Source organism: Echeneis naucrates, chromosome 12 (genome assembly GCF_900963305.1).
Source record: "Echeneis naucrates chromosome 12, fEcheNa1.1, whole genome shotgun sequence".
Classification (NCBI taxonomy): domain Eukaryota; kingdom Metazoa; phylum Chordata; class Actinopteri; order Carangiformes; family Echeneidae; genus Echeneis; species Echeneis naucrates.
The window spans coordinates 11,114,853-11,135,189 of NC_042522.1; the positions used below are offsets into that span (position 1 = coordinate 11,114,853).

Consider the following 20,337-nt stretch of genomic DNA (forward strand, 5'->3'; position numbering starts at 1 on the left):
AATGCTGTCCACTGGTGAGGAGCTGTTGACCTGATTAAAACCACCACATCAATCTACAGTATGTGTGATTGATGCATACAGTTATAAAAAGCTGATTGACACGCGGAGCCTGAAATAAAGCAGACAGAATAAAAGAATGTCGTTTTAGTCAGTGTTTTAACAGGAAAAAAACAGGGTATGCAATAACAAAGTGGATCATCGGGTCAGCTTTTTATTTTGTGATATTAGCACTATATATCAGAGCAGAAGCAGTTCAGGTGAAGGATGAAGAAACAACCATTTGAGTTTAGTCTCTGTCCGCCTCATGACCTCATTTCAAATCTGCTGATACGATGGTGTTTTATAAAATGGACATGTTTCCACTTGTTTTACTTGTTAGTGACACTGACAGCTTGGCTCTTGGGATAAAGGTCTGCTGGTCAGTCAGATGTTTTCTTGCAGACTGAAATATTCCCTCTTCCCTACATTCCCAAGACTTTTCTTCTTGTACCACTTTGAGGTTGATGATTATTAGACGGGATTGAAGTAATTGACTTTTCCTTCCTTCCTGTCTTGGTCATACATCATACTCCAGTTTCTTCCAGTCTACTTAAACTCTTACAATTAATGCTACAAAATAAATATTAATAAATATTATGCATGCTCTCTTTTAAAATACTCTAATTCACTAGAATTTTTTTTTTTTTTTACTTCTTCAGGACGGGCACAGTTTCCAAGATGATACACAAGCACACACACACACACATATATATATATATATATATATATATACAGATAATTCTTTCGTCCTTTGTTATCTTTGCACCTCACCCATATACTGTATCAATGTAACTCCAAACTAAAAGCAATTTATTTCTGTAATGACTGAAACAACACCATAGATCTGACTTGTTGCTGTCAAATTACAGCACCTCTGCCAGTTCTGCATATCTTCACCGTATTGAAACTAGTGACACACACACACACACACACACACACACACAGAAACCAATGACAGGAATAACACTATTACACTTGCCATCATAACGTCAAGACCCTATTCAGTGTCACTCCATCTCCGGCATGGATGACCAGACCTACAGCTGTCAACCCCCCCCACCAAAAAAAAAAAAAAAAAGAAAGATAATAATAATAAAGTTGTCCGTGAAAAGACAGAGGAAGGGCAGGGGAACAGTTGAAAAGGAAGGTGAATTCCAGGGAAGGAAAATGCTGGGAATTTATGACGCTCCCTGTCCGGTTAGAACAACAAACCCTTTTTTTTTCTCTGGCTGAGAGGTACGCCAGCACCGTCGCGCCTTCCTGGACATGAAAAGAGCAAAAGTCTGGGGAGCCCTCTGAAACCACAGCAGCCTCATGGCCATGCCCACAGACACACCTTGATCCACACCTGTCAGAAACATCAATCCAATTTGTATGCACGTGCACAAGTGAGAGAGAGAGACAGATTGAAGGAGGGGGAGACAGACAAGGAGTAAGAAGAGTGTGCAACACAACTCTGTGGGTGGCAAAGGAGAGGGATCACTGGATCTGACAGGAGCTATTTGACTAATCCAAAACAACAGCTGTAAGGTAGGGATGAGGAGGGGATGAAGGGGAGGCGGCGGGGAGGTAAAGGAGAGGAAGGAGGTGGGGGGGTTAGAAAGAGGGCTGTCAGTTAAAGAAGATTTTTGGAGAAAGGGAGTATGAAAATTAATTCCTCCTGTAAGGCCTGCGGGAGAGCACAACCTAAAACACCACAAATAGAAAAAGAAAATTTTGGACAGCGCAAAAGGAAAGCGGAGAGTGAGCTGATGTAAGATCTGCAGAAATTTGAAAGTGAGGGAGAGAGACAGAGAGAGGCAGAGGAAATGCCCGGGTCAGACCGATCATTGCTGCATCTCGTCCATTTGCCTCTACACAGGAGGCTGCATTAGCATCTATTGTAACACAGGTGAGAATGATTATCAACACACTTGCACATGCACACTCACCACCCTCATGCATTCATTGGCCTTCATTACACATCTGTTTGAGTTCTGTCGAGGGAAGCTGCGATGGGGTGGTCCAGGTTCCTCTAACATGTCTGTCCTGTTAACACAGACGGCCACAGTGTGTCCGTCACCCATCTTAAAATCCAACATCTCCTCTCTGTGCAGCAGCAGCCACAGCTTCTCCAGCCTCTGTAAAGAGGTTCCTTATTGTACAGGAAGTGAGATAAAAAGATGAAGACACAGGTAAAAAGTACTTTAACATCCTTAGCCCACACTATAATTACATTTCTAGATGATAAATAAAGTATTTCCACTGTTTTGTATTTGAATTATCAAGTAAAATCAGTCAGTTGCATTATGTACATTTTAATAAATGCTTCCCTTCATAGCATGAATCGGAAAAACAAACATGAGCTTTAAACTGGAATCCAGACCCCCTCTGCATACCAAGAGCGAGATCTGTGATCTGAAGATCTGGGTTCTGTTTAACCTGCTGAGGTTACATCAGTTCTGCTCGGGGATTTGGCTGTGAAGCCCAGTTCCTGCGGCTTCAGACCATACCAAACCAGAAACCCCCTTCCTTTACAGACTTCATCTGAATTCTCTCATTTCACTGCCGAGTGTCCTCGATCCCTTTCCAGAAAACACTGGAGCTTCTTCGTCTCTGTTCCCATTGCTGTGGTATCATTCAAGGTATCTGAGGCTTTCGCTGAGCCATTCTGAACCATCACTTTCATGGGATCAGGCCATGTTTGGTCATGAATGTGGTTTTGGGCGAAGAGACGTGAATGAAAGGGAATGAAAACTGACAGAGTTAAATAGTTGAGGGTGAAGGGCTGATGCACTGGACGGCTTTGGCCAGACTACTGCTGCCAACATAAGTATCAAGGTGTACTGTTTGGTTTGGCCTGAGCTCTGAGAAACCTGCAACCATCTGCATGTCAGCAATTTGATACATAAAGAAGAAACACGCATCCTATACATACTTGCGTGCAATGAAGAGGATAAGATGAAGTCATACAACTTTTGTTTGAGTGAGGTCATTTAATAGGTAAACCTCTTTTTGGACATTTTTGTTGCATTAGTGTCTTACATAAAACAGAGCCATTATTTTCATTGGTGTAATGCTAAAACGATTTCATAACTCTAATTTAAACCCCTTAAAATAATGACTCATTTCCTTCAAATACACCTTCTTAACCTACCCATTAAATCTGAGGGTCTAGACCTGGACTCCCCTTTTAAGTCACTTTAAGTAACTTTAAACACGCCTTCATGTCTGATTGGTTGTCAGTTTTTCAGTAATTTGTACAAAACTGCTCCTGCACCATGCATGTGCATGTGTTTGTGCGCTCACAAGCATGTGTGCTTGTGTGTGCGTGTTTATGCATCTGAGTGATCATGACTGCATCATGGACCTAAGTAGCAACAGATGCTGTGCTGACCTCAGAAGCTTCCTGGAAAGGCAAATTTGTCAAAATGAAGCAGGAAAAAGAGAGAGCCGCAGTTTAGGTAAATGTAACTTATAGGGGACATGGACACACACACACACTTCCATGATGACATACACACTCATACATATGCCCTGTCGCGTTTGGACAAACACACACCAAACACAGGGTAGTATTACATGAGCTGGACAGAGTGAATAATCACAAATTCACACACAACATCAAACAGAAAATGATTACACCACCAGAGCCTTCTGAGCGTGGATGCAGCTGATGCAGGTCTCCGTTCACTAACAGCTTTTCCCCACACAAAACAATATGTAAAGATATAAATCACTTCCTCTACACTGTTTTCAGCCTTATTCAAATCTTGTTCAATGAACTTTGAAGTTTCTATTGAAATTCTGTGCAAAAAAAACATTTGAACATCTAGCATCAATGGTGAACTGCAGAGAAAAAGAAAAGAAAACTGGATGGAGGGGGTCCCTGCCGCTGAAATATAATCTCATGGAGATATGTTTTGGAGGTAAAACGTGCTCTGCTTCGTTTAGTTTTTGATAAAGGACTAGTTCCTGCCAGTGTAATGACAGAGTATTTGAAAGCCAGCTTGGAAACTTTGAGGCAGTTTTGTGTTTTTCTTTACGCTTGCTGGCCTTTACACGATAACGGCAAAATGATCCGATATGTGATTTAATGCCACAGTGCCTCGCAAAGAACCACACTGCCCTCCCATCCATCCCTCTTTTTTTCCCTCTCGTTTATTTCTGCAGCACCGGAAGCAATCACGCTATCTCAGTGACGAACATACTATTATTACTGATACAACAGTATATACAGCTGTTCCTGGTCTCTTGCCCCCATTTCTCTCCGCTCAACCCAACTGGCGTAGGCAGATGGCCACCCACCCCGAGCCCGGTTCTGTTTCTTCCTGTCAAGAGGGTTTTCCTCTCCACTGTCGCCAAGTGCTCTTCATGCTGCAACTGTCTGGTTTCTGTCTAAGATATTTTGAAATCTTGACCATATTTTATAAAGTCCCAGAAGATAGTCTATGTTATGATTTGATGCTATATAAATGAAATGGAAGTGAACTAAACAGGCGGCCTCACCACATGATATCACCTCTTTAGGAAAACAAGAGGAAACGCGTGCCAGTTGCTCTCACATGTGATCAATTATTTTACGGTGAAGTCAGTCTGGGGGGAAATTTTCAGCCATTAGCCCTTTAGAGCAGGGATCATACTGAGGGTAATAGTGACTAAACACTGAATAAACACATTTGGCTAATAGGTCATTCGAACCTGAAATGGGGGTAGGTGGACTGGTTGATTTGTCAGAAGGTTGTTATGGCAATATGTTGCTAGACCCTCACTCAGAAATGGACAAACGCATCCATGATATTGGACAAAACAACAGCAACATATTACAACACAAATGCTTGTGTTTTGCCTTTTTTTTCACTGTCACATGCAATTATATCAACTACTGTAAAACACAATTTAAAGGGGAACAAGCTGCACAAATCATTTCAGCAGAACTGCAATTAGTAGTGTGTGTGTTTGTGTGTCAATTTTAATAGAGCTTTCAAGGCAACACAAGGCCATTTTAAGACAGCCATCATTTCTGGTTTACTTAAATTATTAATAAGATGACAAACGAATTTGTTAAGAGTGTCTCGGTTCATTAATATGTCAGTGAACTTTATTGCCAAAATTGCAATCATCAAAATTATACATGTAAATAAAGGACAGTAACTTTGGACCTGTATCTAACAACTCCCATAATATAACGTTTTAATGTGTAATTAAAAACACTGCAGAAAGTTATGAACGACTCCTGTTGTTGTTTATTTTATGTGTTACCTTGGCAATCCTTTAATGAAATAATAGTACATGCACACACACACAGTGCAATACAATCCTGCACCAGAGTCACCAAAGATCCACATATCACATATCAAGTTTAAACATGTGAATGTTAGAGACATTCATTCAAAGACAGAAAGACACTTATTCATCACCGAGTCGGATCAACACCTCTCGAGCGTCAACATTACGAGGTGAAACTGCAGGGCTGTTGACATTATTATTAAATCTTTCAATTATTATTTTTGTCCAGTCCCTGAATGTAAACACACACCTTTGCGCACACACACACACACACCCCCCCTCACTGCTCCAGGCGCTCCATGGTCAGGGTGAAACTTAACTACTCACCTAATTAACACAGGCTGAAGGTTTCCACTCTAAACCCACCACCTTTAACCTCAACACAAGAGATCTGGCTACTCACCTTAAACCATTCGAACCCGACCCGCACTACACCAAATACATTACGATCTTTCTCTACCAGTCAAATATACATATGTACATTTCTATTTATAGGAAATCTATTGACACACATGAGGAAATCATTTGGTGAAATTCAACCCTGATTCATGGTATGTTTACGCTGAATTCATCCTCAGAATGAAGACACTTTGAGGAGCGCCTGCAGCAGCGATGTGATTACACTTTCTTTTTTTCACGTATTTGCTTTTACTGTAAGAATTTGTCAACACCTCCTCTGTCCGCTCTTTCTATCTCTCCCACTCTCTCTTCCCATCAACCTCTCCGTCTCTCCCGCCTCTCTCTTCCTCCTCCCTCTGTTTATTCTTCTGGCTGTGCAGCAGGCCCCTGAGCCCAGAGGCAAGTCATGTTCTCAGGGAAACAGCAACTCTCCACAGAGCTGATATCAAAATAGTTTAAAATGTGAATTGTCTGATAGTTCCCAGTGAGTGCAGAGCTGAGCCAAACACTTCCAGATACCCCTGCCAGCAAAATGTAAACAGAGCCTGGGCTGGGAGAGCAAGTGAACCTGTTGTGTTCCTGTCACACAACAGAGCTCGGACCAGTCTGGTTGGATTAGTTGGCCAGGACCAAGGTTTCCTAGACTTTTTTTTTTTTTTTTTGCCAAGTTTAGAATAGTATGTTGTTTTTGTTTAAAAAAAAAAAAGTCAAGGGTTTACAGGTGAAGACTCTTGATGAGGAAATATTTTGTCAAAGCCAGAATACTGAGATGAACCAGACTCCAGTGAAGTTATTTCTTCATGTCTAAAATTAACAACAGTGAGAATAAAATGCATTTTCCTTTTAAAGACATAATTATGTTTAGATTTGCTTAGGTTGGGGTGTTTGGTAGCCTCTGAGTACTCAACAACAAAGTGTTCCAAGACCAAGACTCTCTACCTGTCAGACTGCTACCAATGTAGTAAAGGAAAAACAATACATTTATGTCTTTAAAAAATGTTTAAATCAAATTAAATCTTTTGATAAAAAAGGTGCCAATGATCACTAGACTTTACTTTAACACACACAGCAGCAAATGTGATTTGTGTGTGATGCTTCTAGGATGATGTATATACATTTAATAAGATCTTAATCTTTGATTGTAATCACAGAGGAATTGCTCTATATTAGCATTTATTAGCTCTTTCCTGTGCAACATTATACAAATGGTTCATGACGCACACAGTAATGGTGCTCTACACAACTATAAGGCCATTCAAGTGCTTCATTTATGCGCAGTATTTCATATTTCACAATATGAAAATTGGTCTGGTCAGTATTGTTATACATCTATCTGCCCCCACCCTTCGTGCCCACATCAGGGGTAATAGCAACTGCATTATAGATGTAAACCATTTACTAAATGTTTAAATGCTGCTTTTGGATGGTAGGAACTAATATTTGCAGATTAACCTGAAACTATAACAAAACTTTACCAGTTAATATGAAATTTACTGTGATTATAAAGACAATGGTGTGGCTCTGCATGTATTTGTAACTGAAGAGTTTGGCACATTAAACACATAAAGTTGTCTTTGTAACTTGTTAAAGGGATAAACGTGACCTGCTCCGATAATCAATCTCTCAAAAAAAGCTGTTAAGCAGCTTTCCAACAATATCGAGCGTTTAATTTTCCCTTATTTTCTGTTTGAACATGATTTCTTCTAAAATCCAGACATCCCAATGCCCTTAAATGGTGCACTCAACAAATTACATAACAGCTTTATGGACGTGTTGACCGTGGAAACACTGTGGTTGGATGAAACAGAGAAACCATTATGGAAATGCATGTGACATTTTATAAGATATGAAAAATATGTGTTTGGAATTAAGTTGAAATTTACAAATGAGTTTGACGACAGTCATGCACAAGAGGAACTGTTTTGACCTCAAGATTTTAAAATCTAACTGAAAGTTTCACCCCCCCAGAATATGGAAAATGTGGTTATGTTCACTAGAAAGCCCCAAAACATAACATTTTTTATTGCATGTGTGTGTGCACTGTTTCTATCTAGTGCATCTATGATTCCTAGATTTAATATTTGTGTCTATTTGTAGGAGCACTGCTGCGCGCTGAAAGAGAAACAAATCTTGTGTGATGCTTGATTTGTGCCTGTCTGTTTGTTTGTACTGGCATGTAGTTACACCATGCATTATATGAAATAAATTCCATTATCATCATCATTATGTCCTTGACAACGTTTTGCATTTGTCTGTGTGTCACGTAAGATGAAGATTTACTCAACCGAGATGCTTTGACTTGCTTTTTTTGGTCATAGTGTTGTTGTTTTTTTTAATCTATTCATTTATTCATTGAATGTACTTCAGAAGCGCAGATTTGTTTTATTCTAATAACTAAACATCCTTGTTATCTTTGACATTATATGTCACTCGGTAGACTGAATTAAATTGCTAAAGAGCAAAAAAATGCCCTTTTTGCATAGATGCAACACCAGAGATGGTGGATTCTCAAGATGACTGAATGAAGATTATATTGAAAAAGATAAAAGCGCAAATTCAGAGAAAAATGTTCATCAGCATGTCTACTTGTTGGGGGGTTTTGTGGGCTTTGCCTGAATAAGCATTGGAACTTTCCAGCATTTCTTATCCTTCTTATTTATTTTTTGTCTGTGTTGTTTTCTCAGTATTGCAATGCATCACTTGACATTACCCAAGCAAGTTTGAGCTGCAGCGCATCAGCTGAAAGCAATTTGGTCCCGAGCGCAGCTGCCAGGCGGATAAGACTTTCCTTCTTTCGTTTACTTTGAAATGTTCCTTTTTTTTTCAACATCCAAAATACACAAGGCAGCCAAATTGCTGACATATGTGAGAGGGGCAGCAAGACTCCTGCATTCTTTCATGCCCCACTATGCAAAACTCCACATTGTTTATTTAAAGAACACTGAACACTTTAGCACTATTAAGAAACATGTCATATAGTAAACTAAAGGTTTCCTCTCAGGAAAAATCCCTGTCAGTTTATTTTTCTTTTGCAAAAAGTTATTTTAGTTTTGACTCACAAACTGTCTGCATTCACAATTAAGCAACAGTGTTGTAGCTCAGTTTGTGTAATGCAGGATGCTAACGGGCAAGGTAAACCTGGAAGTGGTCTGATTATTTATGTGTTGAGGCGTGGACGAGTGAGGTGAAAGGACTGGACTGTCTCTTTCTTGCTACCTCTCTGATACACTGCAATGAGGATGGAAGGAACTTTCCTTTATTTCAGCTGCATTTCTCCCTCTAACTTGACTTCTCTGATAAAAAAAAGAAGCTCAGAATACATTGGGATTAATTGTTTCTCATACCATATGGATGGGCTGCGACCTCGATGAGCATGATGTTCCCAGGAAAAAACAAACCATGACTCAATTGCCTCAACACCTACAGGAATGAAATCCAGCTTTCCCCATGGCTCATCGTGAATTGCAGACAATAGCAATTTACTTTAATGCAGAATAGCTTGAGAGAAAAATTAACAATGACAAGTGAGAAACATACTCTGACACATCAACATCACAACAACAGCATCAGTGGAAAATGCAGAGCAAGACAGGGATGTTAGGTCTGAAAGACACAGAAAAAAAGGGCAAAGGCTGACAAGTAAACCATGGTCGACAGCCAGAAGACAGACTGTACGTCAGTGCAGGCGTAGTGTGTGGGAGGAGGGCATGGAGGGAGGGAAGGAGCCTTCCAGAGAAAGAGACGGGAGGGCCCGCTGTGACTGATAGCCCACCAGGGCCTCAGAGCGGCCCAACACTGGGAATAGCTAACCTACCTTGACATGCGTAGGAAACCCAAAACTCTCTGAGCCCTCTGTCAGATAGGAGCCACCCAGAGGAGCCCCGCCACAACTGTGTAGCCCGAGCCGCTGTGCGTCCTTTCTAACTAGAACTGTTTAGATGAGCGCACAGTTGAGGAATGCTTCACTATACCTAGAGGAAACCACAAGCACAACAGCATTAAGGCGACATCAGTTTCTCAGTGCATGGGAATAGGTCAACTCTGGCTACTAGCAGGATTTCAACTGCTGGCCAGAGTTCACACAAACGTATCTGTGTGTGTGTGTGTGTGTGTGAATGTTTGTGAAGCATATCAGCCGGTTCCTGTTCTGTTGTATGGAAATATGCATGGAAATACAGTACAGGTCAAAAGTTTGGACACACTTTCCTGTTAATTTCAATTGGTGGTACTGGTACCGGTACTCTATATCCCAAGTAAACCTGCCTTCGATGCAGTAATACAATCAGAAAGATAAGAGCTGATGGTTTTGACTCATGGTAGATTTGAGTGCAGTAGCAGGGTTAGGGTTAGGGCCTAACCCTGGCATGACATTAAAAGAAGGTGCTGAAATTTGGTGAGTTTGCGCCATTTGTCATCCCCATTGCCAGTGTGTCTGTAGGTCACTGTGGGGCTCCTAACTGCTGAGCACAGTCATAGATCTGAGGTCACACTCACACTTACCTTGAAACTTGACTCATTTGAAACATGGCTGTGTGAAAGTTATAATCTTGTAAGTAAGAGAAGTCAGATAACATATTGGGCCAAAGAACTGAAACACTATAAACACACTAAAGCAATACTATAATACAGTAATTTTATAGTAATGGAAATAGTTTATGCTATAGTTATATAGTAGGACACAGGTGGAAAAGCGTGGGTGGAAACTCCATTTAATGACAGCTGGTATCATGCATGCTGGCTGCTGCAGAGCCACAGCACCGAACATCTAGTAAAAATGTCTGCTAGGAAAATTTTAATTGGCCCTTTGGTTGAATGGAAGTGAACACAGTGCGACTAATTTAAAAACATAATTATCCAACTATGAAAGCTGTGTCATAGCACAAAAAAATAACATTATCTTAATAAAAATATTAGTCTCACTGGTAAGAAGAAAAAGAAGAAAAGAATAAGAAGAAAAAGAAAAAGGAGTAAAATGCGGAAAGGAATTTTGAATAAGAGTTTGTAATATATCTAATATAAAAGGAATAAAAGAAAATGGGATACCTACGAGAGGAGACGAGAGCAGAGGAAGAAAAAGGATTGGATGGTGGCACGCAGGGAAAGGCAGTCTGCGGTAGACTTGTAAATAGCCGGAGGGACAGAGGGATGGAGGAATGGAGCTATCAGCAGAGAAGTGATGAAGGTCTGGGATCAGGCCAAAATAAACATAGGCCAGCCCAGAAGGAGCTGCTGCAGCACCACACACACACACACACTACTCATGCACAGATGCATACACACATGTGAACTTTACTCACATATGTATGTACAAATGCACCAACAATACACACTTAAGACTGTGGCCACTCTCACAAATATATGCCATTCTTTATGGCTCCCATACTACAATTTGAGTGTTAAGGCATGTAACAGGCTGAGCTGTCATTTCAACTTCTTATTTCATCACATACTTCACCTTAGTGTATTTGTTCAAGTTGCAAAGAATAAACACGCAGTGAAAAGAAGTGACTGGAGTTTTATATTTAAACATGTGGAATAAACAAACTTAAGAGTTCACTGAGCCTTCAGAAAATACCCCGTAATATCCCGACTCATTTATGATGAAATACCACTCCATATTTCTGATGAAAAAACAGTCATAAAACTTCTGCTTTATAATTCTTAATTCTCAAAAACAAAAATGCTATGTCTGGGAAATTTAATAATAGGTGGTGCATGCTGGGAAGATATGTCAAGAGTTTTTTTTGTTCGTTACATGTGTCAGTGTATTTCACTGTTTGTCCGTGACTGTGTGACTGAGATTCATTAACGTGCTTTGGAGCTCTCCTGCTCTGTCTTGTCTTTGACCAACAAACACCGAGTGAAACTTTCAAAAGTTTGCCAATGTTATTTTAAGCTCGCCATTCAGAGGCGTTTGGCAAAGCTGCAGCATGAAAGAACGGCTGTGAAGCATGTCTGACTGGAATGCAGAACACAAGTAATGGTCATCACTCTGTCACCATTCAGATTTAGACTGTGAGACCTGCAGCCTGTCTGTGTTTGAGATCTTCAAGTGATTTATGTTGAATTCCCCTTAATCCCAGCTGTTATGTGACTGTATTCTTACTATAAAGAAAAGTTAAGGTAAATTAATTCTCACCACCTCAATCCAACCCTAAAAGAAAAGTAAAGCGGTAATTCAAAGTGGACAGAAATTATCTATTTTTTTAACAAGCCATTCATAATTTGAAAAGAGTCCCTTCTAGTCAGCCACATGAGTTTCCCTCACTTATGGTAGAGACTAAGTTACGGACTAGCTGGTGAACATTTATCAGCTACAGAATGAAATATTTGCTGAAAAGATGTCATATCACTTAGATCTTTTGTGTGGCTGGAAACACAACAAATGTCTCCAGATGTGCTGGATGAGTAAAATGGCAACTGTTTGCCATATTGAATTGAAGAGCAATGTCAAAGTTGTGCACTAAATTTTCATTCAGATTTTTCAGAAATTTTACAGCACTGTATGTTGATAAGTTAGTTCACAGTCTTGCCCCTCTGCCATTAAGTCTGTTTTTCATTATCATTATTAAAGATTGTTAAAAAAAAAAAAAAAAAACACTAGAAATGCATTTAACAGTTTTGTATACAGAAAATTGGCTCTTTAGAAGTTTCATTTACTTTCTATATCCAGAAAATTTGACTTTAGCAAAGAGGGACATCCCTAGTGTCCATGTACACCAGTAAGTACAACTGCAAGATTCATTTTCTCATCCTCACAAACTACAAAGTACCAAAGTAGACTTTGACAGACAGACTTTGACAGATCAGACAGCTGATCACAAACCGTGCTTTATGTCTTCATATTGTTTTATAAAATTGCACAGACCAGCATCAGTATCTAGTCACCCACAATGAAGAGCAGTCAATTAAAATGATTTTTTTTTTTTTGGTCACAGCTGTGACTGTTATAAATGTGACCAGGATGTGGAAGACTTAAGCTTGTATCAATTAACTCCTGCTGAGCTGTATTAACACCTGTATGATTCTCCTGAGTAAACATGGATTAAAAGCAACAATACAAGGGAACACATGCTTTTTGCTCAAGAATTCACCTTTTCAAGTTTTCAGTGGTCATGAATGCAGCACCCGTGTGTATTTTTTCACTTACAGCAACCTGCATGGCAGTTCAAAGCCACCATGTGCAGTCTGAGGGGATGAGAGGAGACATGAAAGCAGCACTCAACAACGTGGTCAGTCTAAAAGATCACAGAGGGAAAATGTCTTGTAAGGCACACCAACATAAACAAATCAAACACACCTACATTTTTAGTGCACCCACATGTCTTAGCAACATGGCATACATCTCATGAGCAAGAAGTGCAGTAAAGTAACGCAATTATATTTTAATCCATAAAATTTAAATTTAATGTTGATTTTCTGTCAAAAGTTTTGACAGGTCTTGATTATTTATTCATCTGTCTTTTATAGCAGATTGAATAACTTCCGATTTGCTGGGGAACATGAATAGCAGTGTGCTGGCTGCTGATAACTAGAATTTTGTTTTCTTTCCCCATGAACTTAATTTTCAGTTTCAAAGACTTGTGGCCTGTTAAGGAAAAAACTCCATATTCCAGCTTTGACTTTTAGCGACCATGGCTTTAAACATTCATTTTATTGTGTCAAACGTGACACTGAACAATGGGAATATTGACAGTCATGTGTTATGAACAAGCCCAGTTGTTTGAGTATTTTAGCGCGTCAGGCTCCCAGGCGGGCTGTAGCCTTGTGAAAGCCCTGTATTGTATTTCTTTCCTGTGCCAGAGCCCGTTTCCTGTGGCGGTGCCGTGTCAAACAACGATGACCCTCCGCTTCCTGCAAGTCGCATGGAGACAGGCTTGCCACGAGCCCTGAGGTCTCACCGCCAGCCACTGAACAAGCCCCAAGCCCTCACTTCATCTGTCTGCTTTCAAGTCATTCCCCATCTTGCTGTCTGGATGTCACTTCTCCATGTCTCATCTCGTTTCCCTGAATTCCTTACCTCCCCTTGCCTGTCCTTCCCTTTTCGAAACTCTCTTACTTTTTTACTTGTTTTCTTATTTGCCAACTCCTTTCTGTTCCCCTCTGTCCACACCTCCTTCTCTCCTCTCTTTGTCCTACTGTCCAGGTCAGGAGGTCTGTCAGCCATTTCCTGTGCAAGCTACAGGTTCAGACCACACCTTGTGAAGGGGATTTCTGCAACTGCTGTCACTGACGCTCTATAGAAACTTCAGAGACACACACAATCCCGTCTGCATCTAAACATGGTGCTACTATACACAAAGAAAACACATGATTGTTTTTGGCAATAAGCTGTTTGCTCTGTTGAACTTGCTGTCAGATAAAACGCAACTTGTGGGAAAAAATTTGAGAACATGTAGTATGAAAAACAGTCAAATATCAGCAAGCCATCTAAAATAAGCAAAAACAAAAATAGCTCAAGGTGTGTTTTTACATATTTTGATTAAATTGCTGCAACTCAGAGCTGCTGACCTCCCTTATAAGTCACGTCCTTGTGTTTTTGTGCTCTTAAACAAGACTCTTACATCATATCCAAACAGCCTAGGGTCACATCTCTGCTTCTGATTATGAGAAAGCTGTCAAATCTTGCATTACTTTCGGTCCCCATAGAAATCAACCACATGGCAGGGGTTAAAGACTCAGACTGCCTGATGATTGTGGTAGAGCATATCAAATCACCATGACTACTGGTACAGATTTCAAACAACTGATATGCAGACTTAAAATCTGACCTTTGGTGTTATTTTGTATACAACAGAATCTCCCTGACCAAATTATGGTTTAGATGTGATTTTGGATACTGAGCCACTGGTCATTGGTGGAGCCTTCTGTGTTCCACAGGACGGTGTGCTTTTGAATTGGCCTTTCATCTATTCAGGGGTGTGAGGATGCGCGTGTACGCACACGTGTCGGCAGCAATAACATACTATGCATCTCTGAAATGACTCCTTCATCCTTCTTCCACTCCAGGTCAGAGACAGGAAGTGAGCTGGGAGAAAAGGAGGAAGCAGAAGCAGCTCTCTCTAGGTGCAGGTAGTGACCCTGAGCCTTGACCTCCAACCTCACCCACCATCACCCTGACAATACACACTCAGACAAAACACAGATGTGCAAAACTGGTGGCATTAACTACAATTTGCCAGTATCAAAGAAAGAATGTATGGCACTGGAGAACTTCAAAATAGTTCATCTTTCGTATGTTAGGATATATCTTATGTCAAACAGGTTATAAAAATGAGGCATCAAAACTTATAATTTATCTCTTTATTATTTGACAACAATAACAGCATGTTGCATTTGTTCACTCATTACATTTACAGAAGTGGTCAGGAAAGCTGTATGGATTCATGGATTTAATCCAACCTTTGCTTCCTTTATCAAACTGTTTGACGATGTTGGAGGTATAGCACAGATGCTGGAGAGACTGCTGGGACATGAGCCCTGTCCAAAATCAACTCTCAGACCACACATACATAACTGCACTAAAACTAGCATCCTTAATGCTTAAACCTGCACCCAAGAGATTTAAAACCTTTGAAGTGTCACAGATGCATCACTGCTCACGTGTGGAGGCTGTTTTTGGACAGAGACCAGGGCTTGGGAAGGTCACTGGCTTTCTGGAGGTGTCTCACCAGCTCCAGAAGAATAACCTGCTGCCATACTTGGAAGGCTCCAGTTTTCCCTCGATAGCTGGGTTAGGCTCAGGACGTGGTCTAGAATGGTAGGGGTTGTCTGGGAGGGCCCGCGAGGTTGACACTTTTGTCACCTGTGAAAAGACAAGGAATAAATGTTCTTCAATGACAGTTACTTTGGATATTTGGAAATAGTATTATTTGTATATAATACCAATCTAAGTGCAGCAAATATCTATTGCCTCAAGTCTGTGTTTTTTCTTGAATAAATCCCTGCACAAATCATGCACCATAAAAAGAGGACGAGGTCCTGCAGAAACCTCTGCAACTCCTCCCTAATGTCAGGATTTAAATCTGCTTAGCTTCTCCCACCACATCCCTCATCCTTGCTCCAGCTCCTTCACACTGTGTGCAAAACATGGAGATCAGTGTCTCCCACCCGCTCCTTCTCCTTTACTCTTTCCCTCTGTTGTCCCCTTGTCTTTTCTTCCTGACACTTAATATACTACTATCTACGAAATATCCGAAAAAACTGAGAAACTAAGCTGTATATTTTTCACAGTAAGCCAGATTTTCTAGTTTGTTCCCCTGCTATTGTGGTTGATTCCATGAACAATAGCTCTGCCCAACAAGTGCAAAATGGCCAGAAAGTTGATTACAGCCATTCATGGTGTTGCGTTCTGGCCTGTTTTTGTTCTTGTTTTGATTGAAGAGCTCTAATTAATGCTTGCAAATCAATTGTGCAAACCCCTTAAATATGGTAATTTAACCCCCCCCCGCTAAAAAAAAAAAACAAAAACAAAACAACTAACGACAAACCTACAAAAAATACATTATTTTACAGCTCAAGACAGAATCTGAATGAAACTAACACAGATGCAATCAGAGGCTCTTGCATAGCCCATAATTGGCAAGAATAGAGCCCATCAAGCCAGCTGTTCGCATTGTGATTGTGCAGACAATCCCTCACAAGTCTCACCTTAGACAGGTCTCCCAGCTCAGGTCTCTCCCACCCCAGCTTATCAAGGACGCAGCTGTCGAAGGTTTGCTGCTGTTTGCGGCAATGACGCAGTTCTGCCAAGTTTGAGTAATCCAGACAGGTCCAGTACTCCGTGAAGGACTCAGCACAGTTACCCTTGATTTGCCTAAAATGACCAGTGCAATCAATGATTCAAAATAGAATCAAAGAGACAAAAGCAGGAATGAAACACTCTTAAACTTAAAATAAATATGCAGGAATTCCTTCACATAAAATACCAAAGAGATGAGAGACTAAACCATAAAATTCAGTGGACTAATTAATGAAAAGTAAACAAAAATTACCAAAAAAAAAAAAACCTGCTCAAATTCAGGATTTGAAACCAGACAAAGTAAAGAACTTTAACTAAGCTGTTCTTGACAATTTGTCAGTTTAGACGAAAAATCATGATTGCTATGAAGTTTCAAAAAGGTCACTTGCCAGAAGCACCCAAGAATCAAACCAGGTCCAAAGTGCAATTACAGCTTTTCTCAAATCTCTCCTCATTATAATAATTACATGTGCCTCTCTTACACAATAACTCTCAGTTTAACTTCGCGGTTAGACTGTCACTCTTTCATTTCTGGAGGTCATGTGTTTTATTTTGTATTTAGAGAGCCAAACACGAAACTCGCTTGAGACACACAAACACTCAAAAGCACCTAAGTAATTTCATGGGAATCAGGCTATAACCAAAGTTCTGTGTAAAACTTTCAGTAAACACAGACATAGTAGTTAGAACTGAAAAAACCCAGACCACTTCCTCAAATAGCCCCCAGTGGAAGTTTGTTAGATGCAATATGCTCTAGTCATTCATGTTATAAAATTAACATTTGGTTTTTGCTGGTCAATATATATATATAAAAAAAAAAAAGTACTGAAAATTGCATACAGAAGCCATTTTTGAGGTGTTGCTGCAAAGGCTAACTCCTTCAACAGTGACTAAAAAGGTAAAACAAATAAATAAAATTTTAATTAATAATGAAATATCTTCGCAGGATTAACCATTTGTTGAAATAATGTTTTTTTTATGTGAGATCAGTACTATGACAACGTTCACTTATATAATGGAAAAAAAATTTCAACAAGGTATACCCTAACTAACTAACCCTAAAATTTCCTAAATATTGAAAATAGACATCATATGCAAAGTAGACTTCTTTCTTATCCAGCAACAAACTGTAACTGCTCGTTGAAAAAAAGCATTTAACACATGCAAATGAAACTAACAGAACAGGAAACCAGATATCCCAATACTGAAATCCTCTATGTAAATAACTGCAACAACTGTCCAACAGCAGTGTTGGCAACCTCAGAGCACATATTCTACCCACATATCTATCACTGAGGAAAAGTGCAAATACTTTCGACCTAAAACCTCTTGACCACAGTTTATATGGACGGTCACACAGACCACTCTCCGGGAAACTCTGGAGTTCAGCCACATCTTAAATAACACCCTGACCACAAGCATACTGTTCAGTTTAACTGAGGATAGCAGTGTGGCGGCATTCATCTCCAAAAAAATATTCTGTCAAATCTCCACTGAAACAGAGAAATACAGCGTACTAGCCTCTTTGTAGTTGCTCACATATTTGACAAGTTATTTCTTCTTTTTTAAATCTACAAAAAAGGTTAAACAATGCCAACTCTCACACATATATTTGGCTGACACTACAATGTCAACGTGACATATAGCTAAGAGACTTCAGTGAACTATGGTTTTATTTAAATTGTCTCAGAAATTGTGTCTGTGTATGGTGGTCTGTTACCTGAAGAAGTTAAGTGCACACTCATTGACTTTCCTCCCTTCTTCTAGACACTTCCTGGGGTCCTTCTCCTCCCAGCGACAGAGCATGAACTCCTTGTTGGGTTTGTCACACTGGGAGCCATAATGATGGGCAGCAGCCTTCAGCACTGCAGATGACACATTGATCTGACAGACACAACAATGAGGGTAAAGTGATTAGATATCATAAATAAGCTAGAATCTATTATTGTGCTGATGCGTTTAAGTTCCTCTGGCAGAATAATGCTTTTATGAAAATATGACTGAACAACTACCCAGTCTGCTTATAAAATGCCAAATTGCACCTACACAAACCTCAAAATGAAATGAGCTAATATGGAGTGATGAGACCAAAATGTAACTATGGTTACAACCACAAATGCCATGTTTATGGAGGTTGATAACAAATTTTTGGTAGTGTTAACTACAGAAGACAAAGAATCAATATAGAATTGACAGCAAGATGATGGCAGCATGGTAGACAACAAAGTTCATTTAACGATGTGGGCATTGGACACACTTGACACCGATTAAAAAAAAAAAGAAAAAAAAGCCCAATCCTACCCCCGGTGGCCATTATGGAAAAAGTGGAGGCTCTGGAGTGTAACAGCCTCCTAACCTTAAAACCACCGAGCCACTTTAGAGAGATGTTAAGTGTAGAATTCATGATGCTTTTACTGACAAGAATTCCTGAGAAAATAAAGGGCCTTATCCAAAATCAGAGAGTTTGCAAGCCATCACTGATTCTAAAGGGGCCAATACACAGTATTAATAGCAAAGGGTATGCAACGTTTGGAACAGGGGCCATATCATCATTGTCTTTATTGTTATGTTTTGTTTAATAGTTATACTAGTATGTAACTTCTAAACTACCAAGGAGATAATTTGTTGGGAGTTTAAACTAAACGCATCAAAAATAATTGATTATTTCTTTAAAGTTATGGCATTATTACCATATGTTGCTTAACTGGCTCCTAAAGTAGAAAGTACACCAAACAATTCCAAGCCTATTAAGTTTGGAAGTTTTTATCTTGTTTAAAAAAAAAGTTTATTCAAATAGCAAGAACACACACAATTAGAATAGAGATATTTAGGAGGTGTGAGCTCCTTCTTAGAGAATGACATTCGTCAGCTACCAGGTGGGTGAATTTTATGGACTATATCTCTGCTGACCTCCTTTCAGGCCTTTCAAATATAACATGATGTTCTACAGCAAGAAAATTTACTCAAACTAATTCAAATTGAGAATGTATGAACATATAAAACATTTCAGTCTATCTAATAAAGAAAAACTGTTTCCGGGTTAGACGTAGACAATATAACAATTCAATCCTATGAGGTTAGTGGTGACTAGTTTAATAATAATTATTCAAACATCTGAATGTAGACAACCTTACAAAGTAACTGTCACATGCATACATATAGTCCATTGGATAGCTGGCTTCTGCCGGCTACTCTCTGACATCCAAGGACGAGTGCAATGTACCAAATAACACAACAAAAGCTTGTTTGGGGTCAGCTACTGTTAAGTTCCTCTGGCCACAGCCGTAACATGAAAACGAAATGCTGATGAACAACAGAAGCAAAGTAAAGACAAAGTCATTGATGGGTGACGGCCTGTAGTCTCTGCATCGATCGAGAAGAGATGTGTTTTGATTCTGCGAGGCTATTTCACTTATCGATTGTGGCTATCACAGAGATTTAAGCATAGTGACCATCTCAGGTTATAATCAGAAATATTCCCAAGCGGTTCCGTAACAATAAGTTAATATTGTGTAAAACAAACTTTGGTCATTGTGAAGGCTAGTAAAGTCAGCGGCGAAAGTTATAAGAAAGTGAGAAAACCCTGAAGTGTGTGGTAGCTAGCGTTAGCAGCTAGTTAGCTAGCATGTTCTGTCTTACTAGAACTTCCAATGAAGCCAAACTATATCCGCTGCTCACCTCGTCCACACTCAGCTCCTGCAGTGTGGGGATTTCCTGGGTTGTGGGCATGGCAGTGTAATAAATCTAAATCGTATACGATCAAATACCGGTGGTGAAAAACATTCAAGGTCCTCGTCAGCCTCCAGGACGAGCGACGAGGCCGAGGAGAAGGTCAGTCTGGTTTACTGCGGTGCGCGAGCTAGGAGGCGCGCTCTGATGACGTTGCAGAG

General features: G+C 39.9%; 1 protein-coding gene and 1 long non-coding RNA gene across 2 annotated transcripts; both read right to left on the minus strand.

Moving 5' to 3' along the window:
• Positions 1 to 10,812, minus strand: LOC115052298 (uncharacterized). The gene is made up of 3 exons (XR_003841350.1): positions 10,754 to 10,812; positions 9,521 to 9,677; positions 1 to 109 (listed from the first exon to the last, which is right to left on the minus strand). It is a non-coding gene; the product is annotated as an uncharacterized LOC115052298 (long non-coding RNA).
• Positions 10,813 to 14,994: 4,182 nt separating this feature from the next.
• ndufa8 (NADH:ubiquinone oxidoreductase subunit A8) lies at positions 14,995 to 20,292 on the minus strand. Its single transcript, XM_029516200.1, has 4 exons — positions 20,126 to 20,292; positions 18,168 to 18,331; positions 16,357 to 16,522; positions 14,995 to 15,511 (listed from the first exon to the last, which is right to left on the minus strand). Exons 1-4 carry the CDS (start codon positions 20,174 to 20,176, stop codon positions 15,374 to 15,376), a joined length of 519 nt encoding a protein of 172 aa, XP_029372060.1. The 5' UTR covers positions 20,177 to 20,292; the 3' UTR covers positions 14,995 to 15,373.
• Positions 20,293 to 20,337: the final 45 nt, after the last annotated feature.

Bases quoted from the DNA above. Each gene is read 5' to 3' on its own strand.
- ndufa8 (XM_029516200.1), bottom strand. From the start codon at position 20,176: ATGCCCACAACCCAGGAAATCCCCACACTGCAGGAGCTGAGTGTGGAC. The intron at 18,332-20,125 runs GTGAGCAGCGGA...TGTGTCTGTCAG, and splicing joins AGGAGCTGAGTGTGGACGAG to ATCAATGTGTCATCTGCAGT. The intron at 16,523-18,167 runs GTAACAGACCAC...TGGTCATTTTAG, and splicing joins TGTGCACTTAACTTCTTCAG to GCAAATCAAGGGTAACTGTG.